This window comes from Petaurus breviceps, unplaced genomic scaffold, assembly GCF_028583685.1.
Source record: "Petaurus breviceps papuanus isolate PSGF00001 unplaced genomic scaffold, PetGlider_PUasm1.0 90825, whole genome shotgun sequence".
Lineage (NCBI taxonomy): Eukaryota > Metazoa > Chordata > Mammalia > Diprotodontia > Petauridae > Petaurus > Petaurus breviceps.
This window is the reverse complement of record NW_027187353.1, coordinates 9,761,994-9,785,683: the sequence shown is the minus strand read 5'-3', so window position 1 is coordinate 9,785,683 and position 23,690 is coordinate 9,761,994. Positions and strand designations below refer to the sequence as shown.

The following is a 23,690-nucleotide window of genomic DNA, read 5'->3' as shown; positions in this document are numbered from 1 at the left end:
AGATACCCAATTGAGTGTGTTTGTTATTCCCTCCTTAGGCCAAATTAAATGAGAATCATGTTGTCCCATTCCATTTCACCTTCCTTCTCTTCCCCTCCATTGTGACAGCTTTCTCTTGTCTCTTTTATATGAGGATAATTTACCCTAATCTATCGTTCCCTTTCTACTTCTCACAATAAATTCCTCTCACCTCTTCATTTTATTTTTAGATATCATCCCTTCATATTCAATTCATCCTGTGCCCTCTGTCTATGTATACATGAACATACATATGCCCACACTCACACATATATTTATATACACATACATCCTCCTATACACACATCTATATGTATGTATAAACACACATATATATGTACATATATATTCCCTTCAGCTATCCTCAATCTAAGAAAAGTCTTATGAGTTACAATTATCACTTTCCATGTAGGAATGTAAATAGTTCAACTTTCATAAGTTCCTTATGATTTCTTTTTCCTGTTTACCTTCTCATGCTTCTCTTGCTTATATTTGAAAGTCAAATTTTCTCTTCAGCTGTTTTTTTTTTCATCAAGAATGCTTGAAAGTCCTCTATTTCATTGAATTACCACATTTTTCCCTGTAGTATTATATTCAGTCTTGCTGGGTATGTGATTCTTGGTTTTAGTCCTAGCTCCTTTGACCTCTGGAATATCATATTCCAAGCCCTTTGATTCCTTAATGTAGAAGCTACTATGTGTTATCCTGATTGTTTTTCCACATTACTCAAATTGTTTCTTCCTGACTGCTTGAAGTATTTTCTCTTTGATCTGGGAACACTAAAATTTGGCTATAATATTCCTAGGAGTTTTATTTTTGGGATCTTTTACAAGAGATGATGAGAAAATTGTTTCAATTTATATTTTGTCCTCTGGTTCTAGAATATCAGGGCAATTTTTCTTGAGAATTTCTTTTTTTTTTAAAGCAATCGGGGTTAAGTAACTTGCTCAAGGTTACATGGCCAGTAATTTCTGGGTGTGGTGCTAAGTATCTGCGCCCTGATTTGATCCCCAGGTCATCTCGACACTGGAACCGGTGCTCTTACTCTCTGAGCCACCTGGCCGCCCCTTAATTTTTTTTTAAAAGCAATTGGGGTTAAGTAACTTGCTCAAGGTTACACGACCAGTTATTTCTGGGTGTGGTGCTAAGTATCTGAGCCCAGATTCGATCCCCAAGTCATCCAAACACTGGGGCCAGTGCTCTTACTTGCTGAGCCACCTGGCTGCCCCTATTTCTTGAATTTCTTTAAAGGTGGTGTCTAGGCTCATTTTTTGACCATGGCTTTCAGGTATTCCAATAATTTTCAAATTATCTCTCCTTGATCTATTTTCCAGGTCAGTTGCTTTTCCAATGAGATATTTCACATTGCCTTCTATTTTTTCATTTGTTTGTATCTGTTTTATAGTTTCTTGATTTCTCATAAAGTCATTAGCTTCCAATTGCTCCAATCTAATTTTGAAGGATTTATTGTCTTCAGTGAACTTTTGAAATTCTTTTTCCTTCTCATAAATTCGACTTTTTAAGGCATTCTCCTCATTGGCTTTTTAGGCCTCTTTTGCCATTTGAGTTTGTCTATTTCTTAAGGTGTTATTTTGTTCAGTGTATTTTTTGGGTCTCCTTTAGTATGCTGTTGACTCTCTTTTCATTATTTTCTTGCATCATTCTCATTTCTCTTCCCAATTTTTCCTCCACTCCTATTACTTGATTTTCAAAATCCTTCTAGAGCTCCTCCATAGCCTGTAATAATTCCTATTTCTCTTGGAGGATTTTGATGCTGGAGTTCTGACTTCACTGTCTTCCTCCCACTTCATGCTTTGATCCTTTTTTGTCCCCCAAAAAGGATTTTATCATCTGTTTGTGCTTCTGTTGCTTACTCATATTGGCAGCCAATTACTTGACTTTTGAGCTCTTTGCCATGGTAGAACTCTGTTTCCAGAATGGAGAGAGCTATGTCCCAAATGACTGGGGTTTTTGCAGCTGCCAGAGCTATTAGATGGGTACCCTCTATACAGCCCCCACACACTCTGGCTCACTGGTCACACACTTCAGGACCACCACCCAAGACTGCAATCTGGATCTAAGAAGGTGAATGCAAGAGAAATTACTCTCTGAATGGTCACTTGGTCCCCTAAGATCTGCAGGCTAGGATCTCTGGAAGCAGCCACATGGCAGCTGCTGTAGTTACTGTACCTCTTCCACTTCTTGTTCTGGGGTCAGCAGCGGGACAATACTTCCCCTGTTCCTAACAAAGTTCTACACTGACCTTTTACTTTGTCTTTGGCATTTGTGGTGTGAGAAGTCTGGAAACTGCTACAGCTGCTGGTGATTTACTCTCCTGAAATTTGCTCCACCCATGGCTGGTCGAGGCTGCCCTGAGGCTAAAACTATGGCTCAGCTGAACTGCCCTCTGCTCCCAGCACACTGGGATGGACCCTTCTTGATGGTCTGCCAGGCTGCCTTCAGTGGGGGATTTGGTTCTCTATGTCACTTTGTGGGTTCTGCAGCTCTAATGTTTGTTTAGAGTCAATTTTTCATGTATTGGAGGAGGTGGAAGTCAGAGCCACATGGAAGTCCTGTTTCTACTCTGCCATCTTGGCTCCTCTTCCAGAGTGTGTCTCCTTTTTACAGAAGAAAAAACTGAATAAAATAGGTGTTAAGTGACTTGCCCAGAGTTACACAGCTAGTAAGTATCTGAGAACAGATTTGAAAACTCAGATCCTCCTGGCTCCAAGCTCCCAACCTTGTTTGCTAGCTCTCTGTCTCTGTCTGATTATATGTATGCATATGCACGCATGCACACACACACACACACACACACATTTCCCCCCTTCCCACAAAAAGTTGCATTTGCATACTTCAGTTAAAGGATATTTTCTCATTTCAGTGACAACAGAATTTTATCTCTGACACAATTCTATGAAGTAGAAAGAATTATTAATAGGTCTGGACCACTGTATTTTTGCCCAGTGGCAGAAAATATAGAGTTCTCACCTCTGTCCAATGAAATGACTTCCCCCCTCTCTTTGGAGTCCTAGGGGCAGCAACAATATCATCTCAGACATGCCTTATCTCTCTTCAGTGTATAGAGTTTGATACTAAGAGTTAGGAGCAGCCTCAGATGCCTCAGCCATTTGTTAGATGTATGACCTGGAGCAAATCATGTATCCTCTTTTACTCTGTTTCCTTATCTATAGAATGGGAATAGTAATAACATCTACTTTACAGAGTTGTTGCGAAGATCATATAATATCTATAAAGCTCTTTGAAAAACTTCAGGTTTAAGACTAAAAACCTTGTGGGGCTCCAAAGTATGTTTCTTTATGATGACCCTAACCTTAGCTATTAGTCCTTCAACAGCAGCAGCAGTAACAACATGAGGGAAGCAGAGAGTCTTCTCATTCTCTTTCTCCTTTCATTTGAAATTGTAATTGATTTTAGAATTGTCTTAAATATCAGTCTGCTTTTCTGGTTTTAGGGCACTTGGTAAAAAAAACAACAACCGGGGTCAGATCTTTTTCCTCTTATTTTTTTCCTTAAATTCTACATGCTAAGGACTAGAGATTTATTCTCTCCATGTCTGTTCCCTTTCCTGACACCTTGATCTTATTGCTGTCAGACCTAGAGCTAAAAGAGATCACAGAGAAACATTGAGAACATGGTTCCAAACTGCCTTTCACATTACTCTTCTATACACAGTGCTAGGTTCCAGAGCCACAGAGACAAAAATGAAATACCTCCTGACCTCAAGGAGATTATATTCTACTGGGGAGAAAATATGAACAAAGAGGAGTAGTTTGGGGAGGGAGACACTAGCAACTGGGAGGGTTTTCTATAGAAAGTGGTGCTTCAGATGAGTATCAAGGAAATGATATTCTAAGAGTGGGTGGTGAAGGAAGGTACCACAATACAGTAAAAGACCAGCAGAGACTTCCAGTAAACTGAATGATTCTTCCATGGACAACTCACTGAAAGCTGACTTACAAGACTCACACAGTATCAGAAGGTGTTGAAGAGGTTGCACGCTATACTAGTAGAGGAAAGAAATACCTACATTGATGAGTTCATGGAATGAAAAACTGTTCCTAATATCACATACAGATTTTAAACTTTCTGATTCAAATAATAAAAACAAGGATGCTATGATTAAAATAGGTAAAAACAAAGATTCTTCAAGAAGTAAAATTTCATAGTGTTTATGGGACACAAGTTGGCTCTGTGGTTATTTGCCAACATTCTGTCAATCAATAACTTAGAATTTATTAAGCATCTATTTTGTGCCAATCATCATGCTAAGTGCTGGAATTCAAAATTATTGGAGGAAATCTCCAAGCTCCACTATTACATGTCTAATTACTTTATTATATGAAGAATTAGCATATGGGATTTTATTGGTTTCTCAGATTCTCCAAAGTACCATGTTTATGCACATATTGGAAATTCTACATTCAACATTATCTGAAGACACATTAATGGGTGACCCCTATTCAAATCCAACCCTTCTAGCTTGCTACCTCTGTGGCCCTGGCAGGAGGCTTTTCCCTTCTTTCTTCTCTCCTTCCCACACTTCCCACAATTGCTAGTGACTTCTTGGTGAGATTACCCTCTATTTACACTGTATATATTGCATATGTATATAAAATTTTTGTGTGTTATATTTTCATTAGAATGTGAGTTCTCTGAGGCAGGGATTGTGTTTTTGGTTTTATCTGTAGCTCTTTACAAAGTATGTGTACCCCACTTTCACATCAAGAGCTTTAAAAATGCTCATCCACTGACATACAATATGTACAAAATCATCTCCAATAAAACAATCAGTGCTTAGAAAGACAAAGTGCTAAGCAATTTCCATAGAGGGAGATATGATGCCTGGGTAGAAAAGACAAGAATTCATTGGGCAGGAATCATGTGGTCTAGAACTCAAAAGATGGAGACCACTATGAAAGGAAGGAATAAAGTGGTGTACATACTAGGTATGGGGGGAAAGGGTAATGAAAGGCAATGGGGTGGGAAAAATTCAGGTTATGATTGTAATAAAAACAGATGATTAGTCTGTTTGGGAAATAGTTTGAGAAAGGAGCACAAAAATGAGAGGAAATATATTTTTCTATCTTTTCAATAAGGTTTTCTCCATATAAGAAAGTGAATCTACTGAAAATGAAGGCAAGGGCTGAAATTATCTCCAAAGTCCTTTTTAATTTTAGGGGTCTACAATAGAGCCTCACATTTTTGCTTCTAGAATTGGGATAATTTAGTCTGATTTTCTTGTTTGCCTAAACTGTTGGATTAGAGTTAAGGTACTAAGTTTTCTGGTTTTTCTGTAGGCGAAGTCTTGAAGGATGTGTTCTATAATATGATTGTGCTAGGAAGCAGGAATAGCACTAATGGACCATAAGAGAGAGTGGCAGAAGCAGTCCATGTGAACATAGCTGGTATAGCCATATTGCTCCAAATAGGACTTCTGAAAGGCTTGAAATGTTCAAAACTCACAGAAAACTTGACCTAATTGGTTCCTTGGAGCCTTTTGAAATAATGAATCTCCCAAGTGACCTGTGCCACCTAGTGCATAAAATGTGTTAAATAGAAAAAAGAATTCTCCTTAGTCATTAAGTGCCCACCTCACAAAGGCTGTGCTTAAGGTATGTCTCTCTATCCCATGCCCATTCAAAGGTCTATTTTAGTTGCACTTAAAAAGGGACTCAACATTGCCTGCCTATGCCATTTCTTTCCTTACTCTGAGAGTGTCCTGTTCTTATGGGAAAGTTCATCATCTTAAAAGTATAGGAAATAAACATTGTTGCAAGAAGATTGATTTGCAATGAAATCAAGCATTCATGTGGTAAATGGTTGGTCATTTCATTTCATGAGAGTTCTTATGTTTATATTGTTGTCAATTTAATGGTTTGAAAGTCAGGGACAAGTCCTTCATTTTTATTCACTATTAAGCCACTCCAGTCTGAAAAATTACAAAAACAAAACCAAAGATGGATATGTGAGGGTGAGTTTTTTTCCTGACTTTCTTCTTTTCTACTTGTAATTGATTGCATGTTCACCAGATGCAGGGGTGCTCATTGAAAGCATTGGGGATGTTTAGCCTGGAGAAGAGGAGATGGATAGGGGTGGTACATGATACTTGTAGCTGTCTTCAAATATTTGAAGGGCTGTTATATGGAAGAGAGACTAAACATTTTGGGGGTCCCTGAGGGCAGAATTAGGGGTGAGAAATGAAAGTTGTAGGAGCACATTTAGATTTGAAATAATTTTTGAATCTAAAAATGCAATAGGTTTTCCCAGGAAATAGTGGAAGTTCCTCTCTGTTCCTCAGTGGAGGTCTTTAAATAGAAGATGATTGACAAATTGAAAATTGTGCTGTAGAAGAGTTTGTTTTTCCATATACATGTTGGATCACATGGCCACTGACTTCTCTTCTAACTTTGCAAATTTAAAATTTTGATAAAGTCATTAGAGGAAAATACCCTAGAGACCGTGTGGTCCAAAGCTTTCATTTGGTTGATGGGAAGACTAAAAGCCATGGAGCCAGGAAATGATCTGAGATCTGATTTCTTAAAGTCCACTTTTCTATTGATTAAGTCATTTTTGTCTCTAATCCAGGGAAAGGTACTCTACAGTAGTATTGCTTTGAAATGTAATACTTTTACTTTAAACATTGTCATTCAGTATAGCATGATAATGAGTTGTTAATGAAATGCCAAGTTACTAGGGATAGAGTCAATGAAAATAAATTTTATAAAAGGGGTTTAAATATCCTTGAGAGAAGAGAGTTCAGAAAATAGCTAATTAATGAAAATTAATTAATCCATTTTGGATAAGGAAGGGGTTGAGCCAGATCATATCCCCAAATTTTCATAGCAATGATGAAGGCAATCTAAGGAGATATCGCTGGCAACATGTTCATGATCCATATGGTATCATAATCTTATAAATAAAATTTGTATTCTGGGGAAATTACCATTTTGACATTTCTCCCAAATCGTTAAGTTTTAGAGCCACTGCTTAGCTCCACTGGGAAAGAAAATTTCCTTATTTGGGGTTCTCTGTACCAATGAAATCATAGGTTTCGCCTTAAAAAAGAAACTTTCAATGAGGAAGTTTTACTGTCAAAGCAATTTCTTATTGTCTGGGGGCATTTCCAGGGACACTAAAAACAGAAATGACTTGCATATAGGCAGAATGAACAGAAACAGACCTGAAACTAGTTCTTCCTGATTCCAAGGGCAGCTCTTTAGACACTACCCCACTCCAGAAGTAATCTTTACAAATGTAAACATAGGCTCAGTCCTCAAATACTATCATCTATCACCTATCTTCCTCCCTCCCTCCCTATCTTTCTTTCTTCCTTCCTTCCTTTGTTCCTTCCTTTCTTCATTCCTTTCTTCCTTTTTTCCTTCCCCCTCCTTTCTTCCCCCCCCCCATTCCTCCTTTTTTCCCTCTCTCTTAGAGATGGTCATGATTAGTTAATTCTTAATGATTCTGTTGAATATTTGGAAGGCAGGAGGAAAATCAATGGAGTTGACATTTTAGAAGCTAGGGCAACACAACAGAGCCTAGCTGGAATAGTCATGACCTGAGAGAATTTGTCTGCCAACATATGTAAGAAAAAAAAATCACAGTACCACAAAATATTACACTTTGGAGTATTGGAAAGAAAGTCAGTAAGAAAGATTGAATTTTAAATATTTTAAAAATATCAATGAGGGTCAGTTAGGTGGCATAGTGAATAGAGCATTGGCCATGAAGTCGGGAGGACCTGAGTTCAAATCCAGCCTCAGACACTTGACACACTAACTGTGTGACCTTGGGCAAGTCCCTTAGCCCCAATTAACTTGCCTTCCTCCCTCAAAAAAATTTAAAAAATATCAATGAGATGCTCTTGTCCACTTTTTCTTGCTCAGTGAAAAAAAATATTTTTAACAGTGATTTTTAATTCTTCAAGAAATTGACAGAACAAAGTGATACTGACGTCCATTTCATCTCTAATTGAGTTATGAAAGAAGAAAATCTCTGTAAACTATTGGACTCAGATGACTTATGTGACAGTGATAGTGATGAATAATCAGACTTTTGCGACAGAATTCATCCTAAACGGATTCACAGATATCCCTCATGTCCAGCTTCTGCTTTTTGTCCTTTTCCTCTTCCTCTACATAGTAGCACTTATTGGAAATTCTCTCATTGCTGTTACTATCAGCCTGAGCTCAGGGCTTCACACTCCAATGTACTTCTTCCTGGTCAACTTGGCTTTGTTGGATGTCATCTGCACATGCACTGCTGTGCCCAAGCTGCTGCAGACTCTGGGGGGAGGAGACAATACCATTTCTTTTAGGGGGTGTATGACTCAGTTGTACTTCCTGACTTGGTCTGTGGCTGCTGAGCTCCTGCTCTTCACGGCCATGGCGTATGATCGGTATGTAGCAATCTGCCAGCCGCTGCATCACAGCAAGATGATGAGTAGGGGTGTTTGTGTCTCCTTGGCTGTGGCTGTGTGGGGCATCAGTGCATTTGGTGCCACAACAAATACCAGCCTCTTGGTGAGGCTGTCATTCTATGGTCCCAAGGTGATCAATCATTTTGTCTGCGAGATCCCCGCTCTATTGCCGCTCTCTTGCTCATCCACATATGTGAATGACATTATGACAATTGTGGCTGACATATTCTTTGCTGTTCTGAATTTCCTACTCACCATGTTGTCTTATGGCTTCATCATCTTCAGCATCATGGCAATCCAGACCACAGAGGGCAAAAAGAGAGCTTTTTCCACCTGCTCCTCTCACCTCATGGTAGTGACTATGTACTACTCCACCGTGATCTATGTCTACCTAAGCCCAGATTCCAGCTACTCCCCAGACAAGGTCAAGGCCATGGCTGTGCTTTACTCTACAGTGAGTCCTGCCTTAAATCCTCTTATCTATACTTTGAGGAATAAAGAGGTCAAAAGAGCCCTCAGAAAACTCTTCATATTTCTCAAGGGGAAATGATAATTCATTCCTCTAAATTCTCAGGAATGCTATTTCAAAGAATTTTTCTTAATGTCGCTATCTTTATTTTATTTAGATGTTTTTAACACAGCATTATGCTAGACCCTGTCCAGTACTAGTTTAATAGAAAAATTTTCTCAATTCTAGTTCAAACGTCTAAGATACTTTTGAAACTACCAAAATACTTTCTTTACAATCAATCCTGTGAGATAGGTGATACATCTGTTGTAATTATTTTTCTATAGATGAGGAATTGAGACTCAGAGATGTTGTGATTTTCCCAAGGTCATCTAGTCTTAATCACTAAATGGATATTGCCTCAATCAAACTGAGAGCTGTTAAAGACCCTAGATTAAAAAGGCCAGTTTCCCACTGCACCCTGGCCATGTCCAGTGATCATCATCTATATCTGGCCACAGGGCCCAGATGGCTGGCTCTGGAGGAGAAATTGAGACTGGTGACTTTGTGCAGCCCTCCTCACTTAAATCCAATTCACTTGCATGTCATCGCATAACTTCCCTGATGTCATCATCCTCTTTGAGAATGAAGGACAAACAGTAACAATAGCTAGCAAAAAAGCTAGAACTCAAACTCAGCTTTTTTGGCTCAACTTCTCCCAAAATAGATGATAGATACAGAAGACTGTGAAAATATGGGATGGAATTAAGAATGGAACCAATCATGTATTTTCTTCCTTTTATCCTTAATTGATGGAAAACATTGTGTGATTTGGGATTTAAATCCTTTGATCTTCCTTGTGTGGAATGGTTAGTGTTATGGAAAAATGTTCAAACCAGAAAAAGAGAGGGTATAGACAATATTAATCAAAGACAGTATCTATACTTAGATTCCCGGTCTTTGCTTGATGAGGGATCACATCACTTGTGTCAAGATTCATGTAAATTCCATTCAGCCAAAATTCATTAAATACTTTCTCTCCTCATCTTCACCTCCCAGCACCCCCAGTTTCCTCCAAGTTCCACCCAAATCTCCCTTTCTCCAGGAAACTTTTTCTGATCCCTCCTAATTCCAGTGCCTCCCATTGGTTAATTAGTTCCTATTTATGTGTTTATCTTTTCATCCATGTATCTATCTATCGAGTTTCTAAGTAATTTATATGTTGTCTTCCCCATTAGACCTTGGAATACTAAAGAGCAGGAACTTTTCCCAGCCACCTCAAAATATTCCTTGACTGACTGTTCTACAACATGCCAGTCATTACGCTGGACTCTGAGGGTACAAGGACAATTGTACGGGGTATGAAGATGGAAACAATGTGAAAGGTTGAATTGTGCTGACAAGGTCAGATATTTAAGGGGAAAAGCAAGTCTTTTCCATATATACATATATAATAGGAATTCATCAAATAACAGCCCTACTTTTAATTTCACCTATATTTTATACATGTTAACCTAGTTATGTCATTAATTTTGCTAACCCAAGACCTTTTGAACACATCATAGTTGGGAAGGCAATCCTAAGTTGCTCAATGTGTTATTTTAAATGTTTTCAATTTTATTAAAAATACAAAAATATTCTAAGATGTATGCATTTTAACCATTTCAGTGACATCCTATCCCTTCATACATAAATCAGATATTCCTCACTCTCATTCAGATTTGAACTTTTTAATGTTATATAGTAAACCAGAGATTCAAAATACTGGTTTGTCTCCTGGGTTCTATATACTTCCAAAATCAATAAATGTTTCTGTTCTTGCCATGTTTTTTTTCCCTTCTAATTATGCTACTTATATCATTCAGTTATTAAAGCAAGCATTGGAAATATCCTGATGGTCTCTTTCCAAAATTTTGATTAATTCATCAATGATTTTCCAGTAGATCTTTCTAAGTAAGAAAACTGATTTTCCCAAACTCCTGGTTCCTCTAGTACACCCTACCCAATGGATCCTTGAACTTTTGAAGAAAATCACAGTTAAAAACACGGGAAATGTCCAAAAGATCAAGACCTTATAACACTAGATCTGTGGCTGCTAGTACTCTTACTATTCTTGAATTTAATGCTTATTCATAATTACTGTGCTTCTGGTTACAATGTGATGACTATATAGTTATAACAGTAATGCTCAGATCACTAAATGTATCATCAATGATAGATTTTCTGTCTACAAAAATAATTATTTTATCTTTAAGTATTACTGTACCAAATAAAATGTATAAATGCGGTTATTCTGTGGTTAAGATAATTTTTTGCTTTACTTTATTTACTTCAGCAAGGTCCAAAGTCCCAACATACACACTCATTGGATTATTGAAATTTTTATGGGAAAAGTAATATTCAACCTTAGGCTAGGTAGCAGTGGTCGTAATAGCTTTTATTTTCTTCTGGCTATACCTCTAATAAAATTTTTCATTCATGAGATCAGAAAATGTCTTGCTTTCCTTTTGTTTCCCTTATATGTAGCACAATTATTTGCACATAATAAATATAACATTTCATTTCAAGATAAATCTTATTTAACATGTTAACAAATAATCAAAATAGTACACAGTGAAGTCACTCTTTATATGTATTATACATACATATACATTCACACATATGAGATAGAGAGAGAGAGACAGAGACAGAGACAGAGAGACAGAGAGAGACAGAGATACAGAGAGAGAGACAGAGAGAGACAGACAGAGAGAGAGAGAGAGAGAGAGAGAGAGAGAGAGAGAGAGAGAGAGAGAGAGAGAGAGAGATTCAGAAAAACTAGGTGGTCCAGTGGATAGAGCACCAGTCTTGGTGTCAGCAGTATTTAGGTTGGGTTCAAATCTGGCCTCAGACACTTACTAGCTGTGTGACCCTGGGTAAGTCACTTAACATAATTTGCCTGAGTTCATTTGTAAAATGAGTGGGAGAAGGAAATGGTAAACCAGTCCGGTATCTTTGCCAAGAAAATTCAAAATGGGGTCATGAAAAGTTAGATATGACTGAAAAATGACTGAACAATGATAGGTAATACAATGCTTTTATTCCAGTCAGTTCTCAGAGGACTAAACAAGGCCATCTCCATGATTTTATTTATCCAAGAATCTTGTCTGATTTCAAACTATGTATGGGAGAGTCAGTCATTGTTTTAAAAGATACACACACATATACACACACATATATATTCATATATGTGTGTATATGGATATGTGTGTATGTATGATATATATGAAACATTTGTATTATATATGTGTTTGTATGTTTTTGGTCTTTAGATCACACTACCCCTCTACCCTGATTAAAGTTTCACTTATGACAAAAACTCTGTGCAACATGTCATACAGTGACTGTTTAACAACATACATACATACACATAGTATATCCATAGGAATATATGCTAATATATGTATATGTGTACACATCTAGCTATATATGTATATAGTACTACTTACACTTTCCTCCAAGTAAGCCCTTACTTCTCTGTCATGAAATACCTACCTTTCAGTGTCTCTTCTCCAGGACCATAGTAGGTGTTGAGAAGAGCCTTTAATACTCTCTTTCTATCATGTCAAATATATTTTTGTAATTAGCAAATAGCATCAACACTGGATTATTCTGTCCTGGTTATTTGGAAGCCTGGAAATTCAGTGTGTTGTAGAGATTTTTAAGAGACTTTAGAGGCTGTTGAATCCTACCCCTTCATTTCACAGATGAGAGGCTGAAGCAAAGGCAGGCTAAATGATTTTGCCCCAGGTCTGTGAGGGCCGACCTATTGCTTTCTCAGATTTTCTTCAGGAACATTTTAGTAAAAAGGAAAAATAAGGAATGGATAGACAAAGACTCCTGATGGAGACAGAGACAAGGACTGAAAAGTCTTAACGTTTTTAGTGCTGAAGTTAATTTATTCAAACGTAAATAGATGCAAAGAAAGTTAGATTGGTTGGATCAATTTTTTATAGTATTAAGGATAGAAATAGGTTTAGGAACTGGACCTGTGATTTCATTGACATAGAAAATTTCCAGGAGAAGAAACTCATTCTATCAACATAGGTCAGAAGCTTCTCTACAAATTATAATCTGAGAGAGTTTCCTAGTGGATGTAGAGGGTAAGTGTTTTGCCTAGAATTACATTACCAATGTATGCCATACTTCAACACAAACCCCCTAGAGTTCGAGGCTGAATCTTTCCCTATTAGGGCCACTAGGTGGCCCAGTGCTGGGCCTGGAATCAAGGAAACACACTAACTAGCTGTGTGACCCTGTGTAACCCTATTTACCTCAGTTTTCTCATTAATAAAATGAGCTGTAAAAGGAAATAGCAAACCACTCCACTATCTTTGCAAAGAGAACTCCAAAATGGTGTTGTAAAGAGTTAAACATGACTGAAATGACTCAACAACTTTCTCTATTACATGAAAAATTATTTTAAAAGAATTATATATCATACGCATATAATTATTTTGTTTATACTTTTCAGTGTGTGTGTATTTATATTGTTAGAAGTTGAGCCTTTCTTATTAAGTAATACAATGAGTCAAGAATTGCTGAAACTGACATAAGATCATCAGCACTGAGTTGTGTTCCAATCCAGGAATACCTTTCAAATTCTCTTACATACACAGTTTCTAATGTGAAATAGAAATGATAAATACTTGGATGTCATTGGGGAAGATATAAATCATAGAATTATAGCCTTACACAATTTAAGATTTGAAAAGGGACTTCAAAGGTTGAATTAATCCAACCTTTTTATTTTCAAGATGAAGAAACTTCAGTCCAGAGAAATTAGGTATTTTACCAAGGTCACACAGGGAGCAAATTGCAAAATTGGACTTTGAACCAAGGTCTAAATGAAAGACAAAATCTTATTTTTCTTTTGTAGGAAATCATGCTGCTACTGCACCTGGAATTCCAGGCAAAATGTAGTTGCCTCATCTCAAGAAGATATGTAAAGACTGGTGGCATATAGTAGAAAAAACATTGAAGTCAGTCAAAACAAGTGGGTTCAAATCCTGATCAATTGCCCAGCAAATAGAAAACTCTTTACTATAAAGACGTCTTTATTGATTGACTCTGTCACACACTACTGTTACACTTGAGGCAAATTGCTTCCCATTCCTGGAACCATAGAATTATAGCATTTTCAAGTTATGTTTGGAAAAGACTTCAGAAATCATATCCAACTCCATAATTTTACCAGTGAGGAACATGAGGATAGTGGAAGTTGAGCCTATGAAATGTGGGGTTCATATTCCTCAATTAATAAATGAAAATTTAATTTGGGGTTTACAAATACTCTAAGGTCTTCCTTGGGCTTAAGGGCTATGATTTTTATGAATAAACTGAGTCTGTGTGAAATGGGAAGGTTACTAATTGTAGTATAACTTTTTAATTATTTCCATTATCTTTTTTTATCCTTCTCCACTGAATTATTGTCCCTATTTAAAATTCTAGTTGGTCATTTGTATTATTCTTGTGCATTATTATTCTAAGATTGAATCCTTTAGTTTTTGTTGATTATTTTGTGATTTTACTAAATATTTAACCCATTGGAAGAAAAGCTTAAGGACCATTTTAACTGACATATGAGTAAAAAGATAACAAGAGAGGGAAATAAAGACAACAAACCAACTCTCAACAGCATGGTGGAAAATAGAGAGAAACTGGTGACTGAGTTTATCCTTCAAGGCTACTCAGTGTCCACTAAAATTCTTGCTTTTTGGCACTTCTTCCCTCTAAATACAGCCTGATGTTGTGAATATATTTCTGTGGTGCTAACCATATTGAACCATTTTTTTTCTGTGAAATCCCCCCTGTGTCACTTCTCTCTTGTACTTCAATGTGTATGAGTGCTATCCTTGCTGATGTTTTCTTCTCACATCTGAATTTCCTGTTGATCACTGTGTCTTACTGCTTCATCATCTCCAGTATCATAAGAATCTAGACCACAGAGAGCATTCTCTACCTCTTCCTCCCACCTGATTGTGGTCAGGTCACCATATACTACCGCACTGTGTTTGATGCCTATAGCAGTACTATCTCAAATTAGTGACTGTGTCATATGCAGCAGTGAGCCCCACCTTAAACCCTCTCATCTACACTTGGAGAAACAAGAGTGTCAGGGAAGGCCTCAGAAAAGGGTCTCTATTTAGTCAGTAAGGACTTAAAGATTTATGGTTTTCTGGATAGGGTTGGTTTGGGGAAGTGTGTTCTTGTAATGAAGATGGAAAGTACTAACATTTTGATTTTCTAATGCCCAAAGGAGTTTTATCATTGTAGAATCTCATATTCTAGAGTATGATCAATAAGTCATTCTTGTTCACAAGTATTGCAATGTATTAAATCCCCTGATTAACTCTTGGTGGCAATACAGATGTAATGGGTCTGCAAGTGAATTTAGTGTGTGTGTGTGTGTGTGTGTGTGTGTGTAAGGTGGAATCCTATGAAAACAGGAGAAAAGGGGCTCATCAGGGAGATGGCACTGGAGCTCTGACTACAGCAGAAAAAAGGTTTTAGGCAGCATTATGAAAACCCTGGTTCAACCTCACCCCTCTCTTTTTAGTTTAATATGTTTATATATCACAATCTCTCTGTCTCTTTCTCCACCTCTGCCTCAATTTCTATTTCTGTAAAATCATATTCAGCTTTCCTTTTTATGGTTCAGATGAATGTGAGTTTCATGGGACACATATACCCCCATCCCTTCCTCCATCTATGAATACCGTTAATCTGATGCATTTGTATTATGTGATAGTGATTTTTCTCTTCTTCTTTTTCCTTTTTTCCTTATTATGGGTCCTCTATCCCCTCCACTTATGACTTCTCCTAAAACCATAGAAACAGAATAAAACCATTCTCGTGTCCTCTGTCTGTCTTATTTGCCTTTTTTCTGTAACTCCTAAAGATATTAAGATTATGAGAAGATATGTATTTCTTATGACTATTAAAATATAAACATCCCATCTTTGCATATTACCTTTAATTAAACAATTAAATATATTTTCTATGTTCCTCTTGGTGCTTATATTTCCAATTCAAAATGCTTCTTGACTTGTGGCTTTTTCACTAGCAATGTGTGGAAGTTCTAAATAACTTTGAAAATCTCTTTTTTTCATTATAGAGTTATCCTTAGCTTTGTCATATAAGCTGTACTTGATTGTAAGCCTTTGTCTTTTGTTTTTAAATACCATATTATAAACTTTCTTTTCCTTATATTGGCTTACAAAGTTTTGTGTGATTCTGACTTCCTTGGCACTAGACTTCTTTCTTCATGACTACTCACACATTTCTTTGACTGAGAAACTGAATTTTGGTTTCAATATTCCTATGAGTTTTCATTTGGGAATTTCTTTAAGGGAGTTACTGGTGGATTTCGATTTCACTTTGTCCTTTGGTTCTTATAAATATGGACAGTTTTCATTTATAGTTTTTTGAAATAGGATTTCCAGACATTTTTTGTTCATATCTTTAGTTAGACTTTTTTTCCTTTCCCCCTTTTGTGTTTTAATAATATTTTTTCCGTAATGCATCATTGTGGGAAAATGTATCGCTGTTTATTCTAGTTATGTTTTCAGTTGTGTCCAGCTCCTCCTGATTCCTTTTTGGGATTTTCTTGGTAAAGATACTGAAGTGGTTTGCCATTTGCTTCTCCAGCTCATTTTACAGATGGGAAAACTGAAGCAAATAGCATTAAATGACTTGACCAGGATCACACAACTAGTAAGTGTCTGAGGTCAGATTTAAACTCAGGTCTTCCTGACTCCAGACCTGGTTTTTCATCTACTGCACCATCCAGCCACACCTTGTTGGAAAATAGGTCACCTGATTGGCCTATTCTAATTTTTAAGGCATTTAGGTCTTTGGTGAGGTTTTCTGCCACCTATTCTGTTTGAAATTCTCTTTGAAATTCTTTCATTCCTGGATATACCATTCATTTCTTTCTTATTTTCTCCTCCAAGTTCCTTTGCAATCTTGTGGCTTGGATATCTGTTTGTTTGTTTTCTCAAATTCTTTGCCTGACCTTACTATGAGGTTGCTTTCCTTTTTAGTATTTACCCCCTAGATGTTTCTCAAATCAGGGTATTACATCATGGCATTTGGAATTTTCCTTGATATTCTTACCCCATTAGCCTTAATATAAGGACTGAGGGTGGGATATGTCAGACTCTGAAGCTGAATAGATAAGGCAGGACCTGCTTGTTCCTGAGTATGATGACCACTTATTATAGTCCCTCCTTCAAAGAGCTGTGCAGATGTTTTAATGATAAACTCTGTCTAGAGACTCTGTCTTTCCATAGGTCTCCAGGCCCTTCCCTACATTAGACTTTGCTTGTCTGCATTTCTCCATTGTGGGCTCAAATGATATTCACTTTCTGGGCTCCCACCATGGCCTTCGGAGATGTCTCAGGATGACCTTTGTCTAGGATCTTTCTTTTGCCTCTGAGCTTGACTTGCTAATAACACACTGGATCCCACATGGCATTTCATGTTGTTGCCCTAAACTGTGGACTTTTGTCTTCACTATCTTTGGATTTTGTGGACACCCAAGTTGGTCTTTGTTATGGACCTTTCTCCTTCTAATATGGTGGTCACAGGTGCAGAATAGGCAAAACTTGGAGCCCATCAGGACACAGTAGTCATTAATTATGCAGCTACCACATGCTACATAATGGGAGAAAAAGGAAACAATTATGATATAATGCCTACTCTCATGGAACTTATGCTCTAGCAAGTTATGAAGTTGTCAATGATAAAAGTATAATAAACAAAAATTCAAAACCAATGTGTAATATTTATAGCACAAAATTAAATATAAGTATATTTAAGTAGAGAAGTACATCTCTAGATGTAGAGGTCAATGGAACAAGAATGGTCACTTCTAAAAGCAGGAATCGTTAGAGGAGAATTTCTGGCCTCTTCTGTACAAATAACTTCATTAGTCTTCAGTTAAAAACAGCCCAGTGACAATTTTCTGTAATTAATCCTCTTGGGATGCTTTGTCCTTAAATCCCTGAATGGCTACATCCATTTTTTCAAGGACTTGTTAGCAATATGATGGCATTCTTCCATTAATACCGGGTCACAGTTTGTCAGGTCAATGATCCATGACCATGTAAAGGATATAAAATTGAAGCAAAATTTAGCATTTCTTTGTGACCAAATGTATCCTGAAGGAGATTAGCACTGCAAATCCAAATGCAAATGCACTGATTGATAGGCAAAGTATTATAAGTCTGTCTTTCAAAATGTATTTTTTGATAAATAAAAAATAAACATATGTAAAGTAAAAGATACTGAATGCAGAAGAATAACAGACAGTCTTGGTTTAATGAAGGGTCAACAGTGAAGAGAAATGATGACATCAAAGAAAAATGGCAGAAGAAATGAAGACAAAGTAGTTCAGGTACTTACCTACTGAACAAGTGTGAGATACAGTAAACCATCCAACTCAGAGAATGTAAATGCTAAAAACCAAAATAAATAAATAAAGGCATAAACTTGAAATGCTTTGCCACAAATCAGGACCTAAGATGAATAACCAGAGCTCTTTATGCTACTAGCTTATCACCCATACGAACCAGAGGAAAGAATACATAGATGTGGTGGGGTGGGTAAGGAAGTGGGGGGGATGATTGTTAACAGATAAGGACAGCACCATGTGAATGTTACATGTTTAAATAAGAAAAAATGAATTATTATAAGGGAAAGAACACTTGAAATTTAAAGACATAGATTAAAATCATATCTCTTTCCCTTTTCCTCCTATATGATCTCATATGAGTCACTGAAGGATCACTGGGTCTCCGCTTTTTTTTGCTGTTAAATGAGGGGGTTTGACTTAAAGATCTCTAAGGTCTCCTCCAGGTCTCAATCTAGGGTCCCATGATTGTAAGGGCTTCATGCTATGCCAGTGACTTAGCTGATAAAATGAGTGTTACCTGGAAAGCTTGAAAATGATTAGGAAAGTAACAAATTTTATTAAGAAATAATAATAGAGACTTCAGTGGCCAAGTTTAGCAGAATGCCTTGTCAGTGGAAGATTTCAGTGTAGGCTGTCCAGATAAGAAAATTGCCCATTTCTTGAAATAATTAAGTATTAGAAAATGCAAGGAAAGTGAATCAATATTCTGCTTTGTTTTTGAAGTGGTTTGAGGGTATGGATGACTTACTAAAGATCTCACAGACAGGTAATAGCAGATCAAGGATTTGAAATCAGATTCTTTGACTCCAAATACAGGGTTAATTTTATCCCACCATGCACTGCCCTAGGGATGACAGAATAACAAAAATGTTCTCTGAGGTTGGTAGTACAAATAATATCCTTCCCATATGCACAGCATAATACATTTAGTCCTGGTAAGGATTTTAGAGGGAATTAAGCCTGGTCCCTTCCCCCCATTTTAGGGAAGAGGAATTTGAGGCTTAGAGATGCCATGATCCCCTGGCTGCCTAGCATGAGTCACAAGATTCAAACTCAGAGAAAATAGTTTTTTAGACTTTTAAAAATCTTTTCAGAAAACTCTACACTAGACAATATTTTTAAAATTTTCATCCTCAAAACACTAGGAATGCTAGCATAGGTCAGAAACCTTTATTTAGGGAGTAATAAAAGGTCTCAATAAATTGATATTTCTCTGTATATCTTCCCTGGAATGGGTGCCTGTAAAAGACTTTTGTTTCCTTGTTTCTGTTTAGAGTTCTGATTTCATTGATATACACACAAGGTGGACATTTTACATTTCTATTGATAGAAATCAGGCAACTTGTATGTAACTTTTAGTCTTAGACAGTAACCTGAGATAGTTAGAGGTAAAGAAATGTGCCTGTGGTTATAGAAAGAGAATATATTAGAGTCAGGACCTGAATCAATATCTTCCTCACTGCAAAACTGGACGTGTAGGTCATATCACATTGTGTTTCAGAATGAATGATATTTAGCATGTTAATAAATTATAGACAAAATATGGTAAATAATGAATTCCCCTATATATATTTCTATAAGAAAAATACAATGTTAAATAAGGTAGAGAACTTCTAAGCTGACAGAATATTGAGATTTTATTTGTGGACAAAAATTATTGGCAAATATCATACTGGTGCAAATTCTTTTCATGTCCTCCTCCAAAATGTGACTTCTACAAACTGGAGGGGGGCCTTAATCATCCTCTAAATAAGATAAACAAAACAAAAGTGAGAAAGATAGTATTAATGATAAACATGAATCAACATCTTAAGAGAACTGAAGGATGAAAAAATCAAAATATTTTAATTTTTTTAATAATTTACTATTTGGATATTTTGTATAAATGGGCAACTAGGTATTATAGTGGATAGAGAACTGACTCTGGAGCTAGGAGAATCTGGGTTCAAATCTAGCCTCATAAACTTGTCACTTACTAGCTGTGTGACCCTGGACAAGTCACTTAACCCCAATTTCTCCCTCCTGTGTATATATATATATACATATATATATACACACACACATACATACACATGTATATATACACATACACATATTTATATATATGAATCTGTATATTATATGTGTGTGTATATATTAATCAATCATATATGTCATCAATACTCAAAACGATCATTGAATAGTTACATCCATGGTCAAATTCATCCAGTAATATTAAATGATATTGAAAATACATAACTATATAAAAGGAATTTTGGTGGAATTTCTATTGGAATGAAATGCTTAAAAAGCATTTTATTGAACCCTTTTGTCTTTACATGGCACTTATTCCCCTTGCTTAACAACTGACATCTACATTCTTCCCCATTGTGACAAAGAAAGGCAATGTGAAACATACAGAGATTGTGTTTGCAACGAATGTTGCATTTCACCCTAGCAGTCCCCCACCTCTCTCTCGTGAGGAAGAGGGAATTTTCAGTGTCTCTTCTCTAGCACCTTTGTAAGGTGGAGGAAAGCCTCTATTTAAGGCTTCATTTTTTTTCTCTGCCAAGTCAAATGTATTTTTCTAATTAGCAAACTATAGACATTTTGTAATCTTTCATCCTCTAGACCTCTTGATCAACTGGGAGATTGGAAGTGTAAACTATTTTAGAGTGTCATAAAATAATAGAACCATTGATTTAGGAGTGCAAAGGATATCAGAGACCATTAAATGTAGCCACCTCATTTTGCAGTTGAGGGATTAAAGCAGAGGGAGTTTAAGTGATTTGCTCAGGGTCTGGGAGAGCCTGGCTTTCTCAGATTTTCTGCAGGTACATCCTGGTAAGAGAGAATGAAAATAAGTGACTACACAAAGACTCCTAATATAGACATAGAGATAATGATTGAAATCATAACATTCTATGAACTGAAGTAAGTTTGTAACAATGTAAATAGGTACAAAGCAAGCTGGATTGGTTGTACTGATTTTGAGTATTTGAGCTAAGGCTAAGATTGAACTTGTGATCTCATTGGTGTAGAAAATTTGCAGGGAAATAAATTCCCTCCACCGATGCAGATTAGTCCCTTCTCTGCCACTGTAGTCAGAGGAAATTTCCTGGAAAAGATACTGGAAAATACAGAATGACTGAAAAATACTAGTTCAAAATTGGAAAGGACCTCAGAGGTCAAGTTAATTCAGACCTTTCATTTTATAGATGGATAAATGTAGACCCAGAGAAATTAGGTGATTTACCACCAATACTTTGCACAACTGGCATTCTAACCAAGATTCAAACAAAGGATAAATTGCTGTATTGTCCTTGCAGAAAACCATGCTGTCAATACACCTGGAATGAATGTATATTTTAGTTGTTGCATATTAAGGAGAAATTTAATAGTCTTCTGGTTGAAAAAGCACTATAGAGTTCAAATCCTGACCCAGTGCCTGGTAGATATTAAGCACCATAAAAGCTTCTTGATTACTATTTGTACAAGAGTAGTCTATGATTCCTTCTGTATTGGAAGATTATTCAAGCTTTATTAATTGTTTTATAACTTTTATATTAATGGAATTAAGTTTTTTTGTTTACTAATTCACATTCCAAATTTAAAAACTTAATAAATTATGAGATAACTTGGATTATTTCTATATGTTGTCTATAGATTAAATATAAAAAATATTTTCACATGAATTCACGAAATTGAGAGAAAACCAGAGAATAATGTGACTATTTCAACTGGCATTGGAAGAAAACAAGAGAAAAATTGGGGAAAATTCTGCTCTTAATAGGATGTTGCTGAACAACCAGACACACGTGACTGAGTTTATCCTTCAAGGCTTCTCAGATAGTGTTCCACTAAGGATCTTGCTCTTTGGCACTTTTTTCTCCTTATACACAGCTGCTCTCACCGGAAATATCCTGATCATTGTGTTGGTCATTTGGAGCTCTAACCTTCACACTCCCATGTATTTTTTCCTTGTCAACTTGTCTGTGTTAGATATCATGTGTACAACCTCTGTTCTTCCCAAGGTGTTGGAAAACCTGGTTTCAGAAAAGAAGACCATCTCCTATGGGGGATGCATGGCCCAAGTATACTTTCTTATCTGGTCTGTATCTGGTGAGCTCCTGCTCTTCACAGCCATGGCTTATGACAGGTATGCAGCCATCTGCCACCCCCTGCACTATAGCACCATGATGGGCAAGAAGATCTGTGTCCTTCTGGCAGTTGGTGTCTGGAGCATCTGTGGACTTAACACTACCATCAACACTGGTCTTATGGTTCGATTATCTTTCTGTGGCCCCAACATCATCAATCAATTCTTCTGTGAAATCCCCCCTATGTTGCTTCTCTCTTGCACTTCAACATATGTGAATGATATCATGACAGTCCTTGCTGATGTCTTCTTCTCCGTTCTGAATTTCCTGCTGACCATTGTGTCTTACTGCTTCATCATCTCCAGCATCATGAGAATCCGGACCCGACAGGGCAAGAAGAGAGCATTCTCTACCTGCTCCTCCCACCTGATTGTGGTCACTATGTATTACTGCACTGTGTTTTATGCCTATGTAAGTCCCATCTCCAGCTATTCTCCTGAAAGTGCGAAGCTGGTGGCTGTGCTGTACACAGCAGTGAGCCCCACCTTAAACCCTCTCATCTACACTTTGAGGAACAAAGATGTCAGGGAAGCCTTCAGAAAAATGCCTCTATTTAGTAAGTGAAAGCTTAGAAATTTATCGGTTTCTGGATTAGATTGATTTGGACAAGTGTATTCTTGTTCTAATGATGGAAAGTCTCAAGACTTTTAATTGATTTTTAATACCCCAAAGATTTTTCTTACTGTATAATCTCAGGTTCTAAAGTATGAAAATAAGTTATTCTTATACCCATAGATGTGCAGTTTACAGAACCCCCTAATCAATTTTGAGTGGAAATGCAGATGTAATGGGTTTTCAAGGGAATTTAGTAGTCTGTTAGGCCAGAATCAGATAGTGGATGTTCAGTCTTTCTTTTGCTCTTTCAGAAATGGTAAAGTATAAGAGAGAGAGAGAGAGAGAGAGAGAGAGAGAGAGAGAGAGAGAGAGAGAGAGAGAGAGAGAGAGAAAGAGAGTACGTGTGTGTATGAGAGAGAGTGACAGATAGACACAGATACAGAGAGAGGAAGAATGTTGGTCTGGTCATGAAACCTGTATAGAATATATAGAAAAGCAGATTAAGGTGAAGTCATTTAATTACATATACTCAATCACTAAAATGGCTATGTAATCTCATTAATTATGGAATGCCTTCCAAAAATGTGGAACATAAAAATATGGATCACATTATTAATATTCATAATTAAA

General features: G+C 36.8%; 2 protein-coding genes across 3 annotated transcripts; both read left to right on the top strand.

Annotated features, from left to right (window-relative positions):
- The first annotated feature begins 3,338 nt into the window (after positions 1 to 3,338).
- Positions 3,339 to 9,011, top strand: LOC138148519 (olfactory receptor 13A1-like). Its single transcript, XM_069071220.1, has 2 exons — positions 3,339 to 3,363; positions 8,074 to 9,011. The coding sequence occupies exons 1-2, from the start codon at positions 3,339 to 3,341 to the stop codon at positions 9,009 to 9,011; spliced, it is 963 nt and encodes a 320-aa protein (XP_068927321.1).
- Positions 9,012 to 21,365: 12,354 nt separating this feature from the next.
- LOC138148706 (olfactory receptor 13A1-like) lies at positions 21,366 to 23,069 on the top strand. 2 transcript variants are annotated; one of them, XM_069071534.1, is made up of 2 exons: positions 21,366 to 21,382; positions 22,139 to 23,069. In XM_069071534.1, the coding sequence occupies exon 2, from the start codon at positions 22,140 to 22,142 to the stop codon at positions 23,067 to 23,069; it is 930 nt and encodes a 309-aa protein (XP_068927635.1). In that variant the 5' UTR covers positions 21,366 to 21,382; position 22,139. The 2 variants fall into 2 exon arrangements, with proteins under 2 accessions (XP_068927635.1, XP_068927634.1); XM_069071533.1 differs by lacking the exon at positions 21,366 to 21,382 and having other exon boundaries at positions 22,140 to 23,069.
- Positions 23,070 to 23,690: the final 621 nt, after the last annotated feature.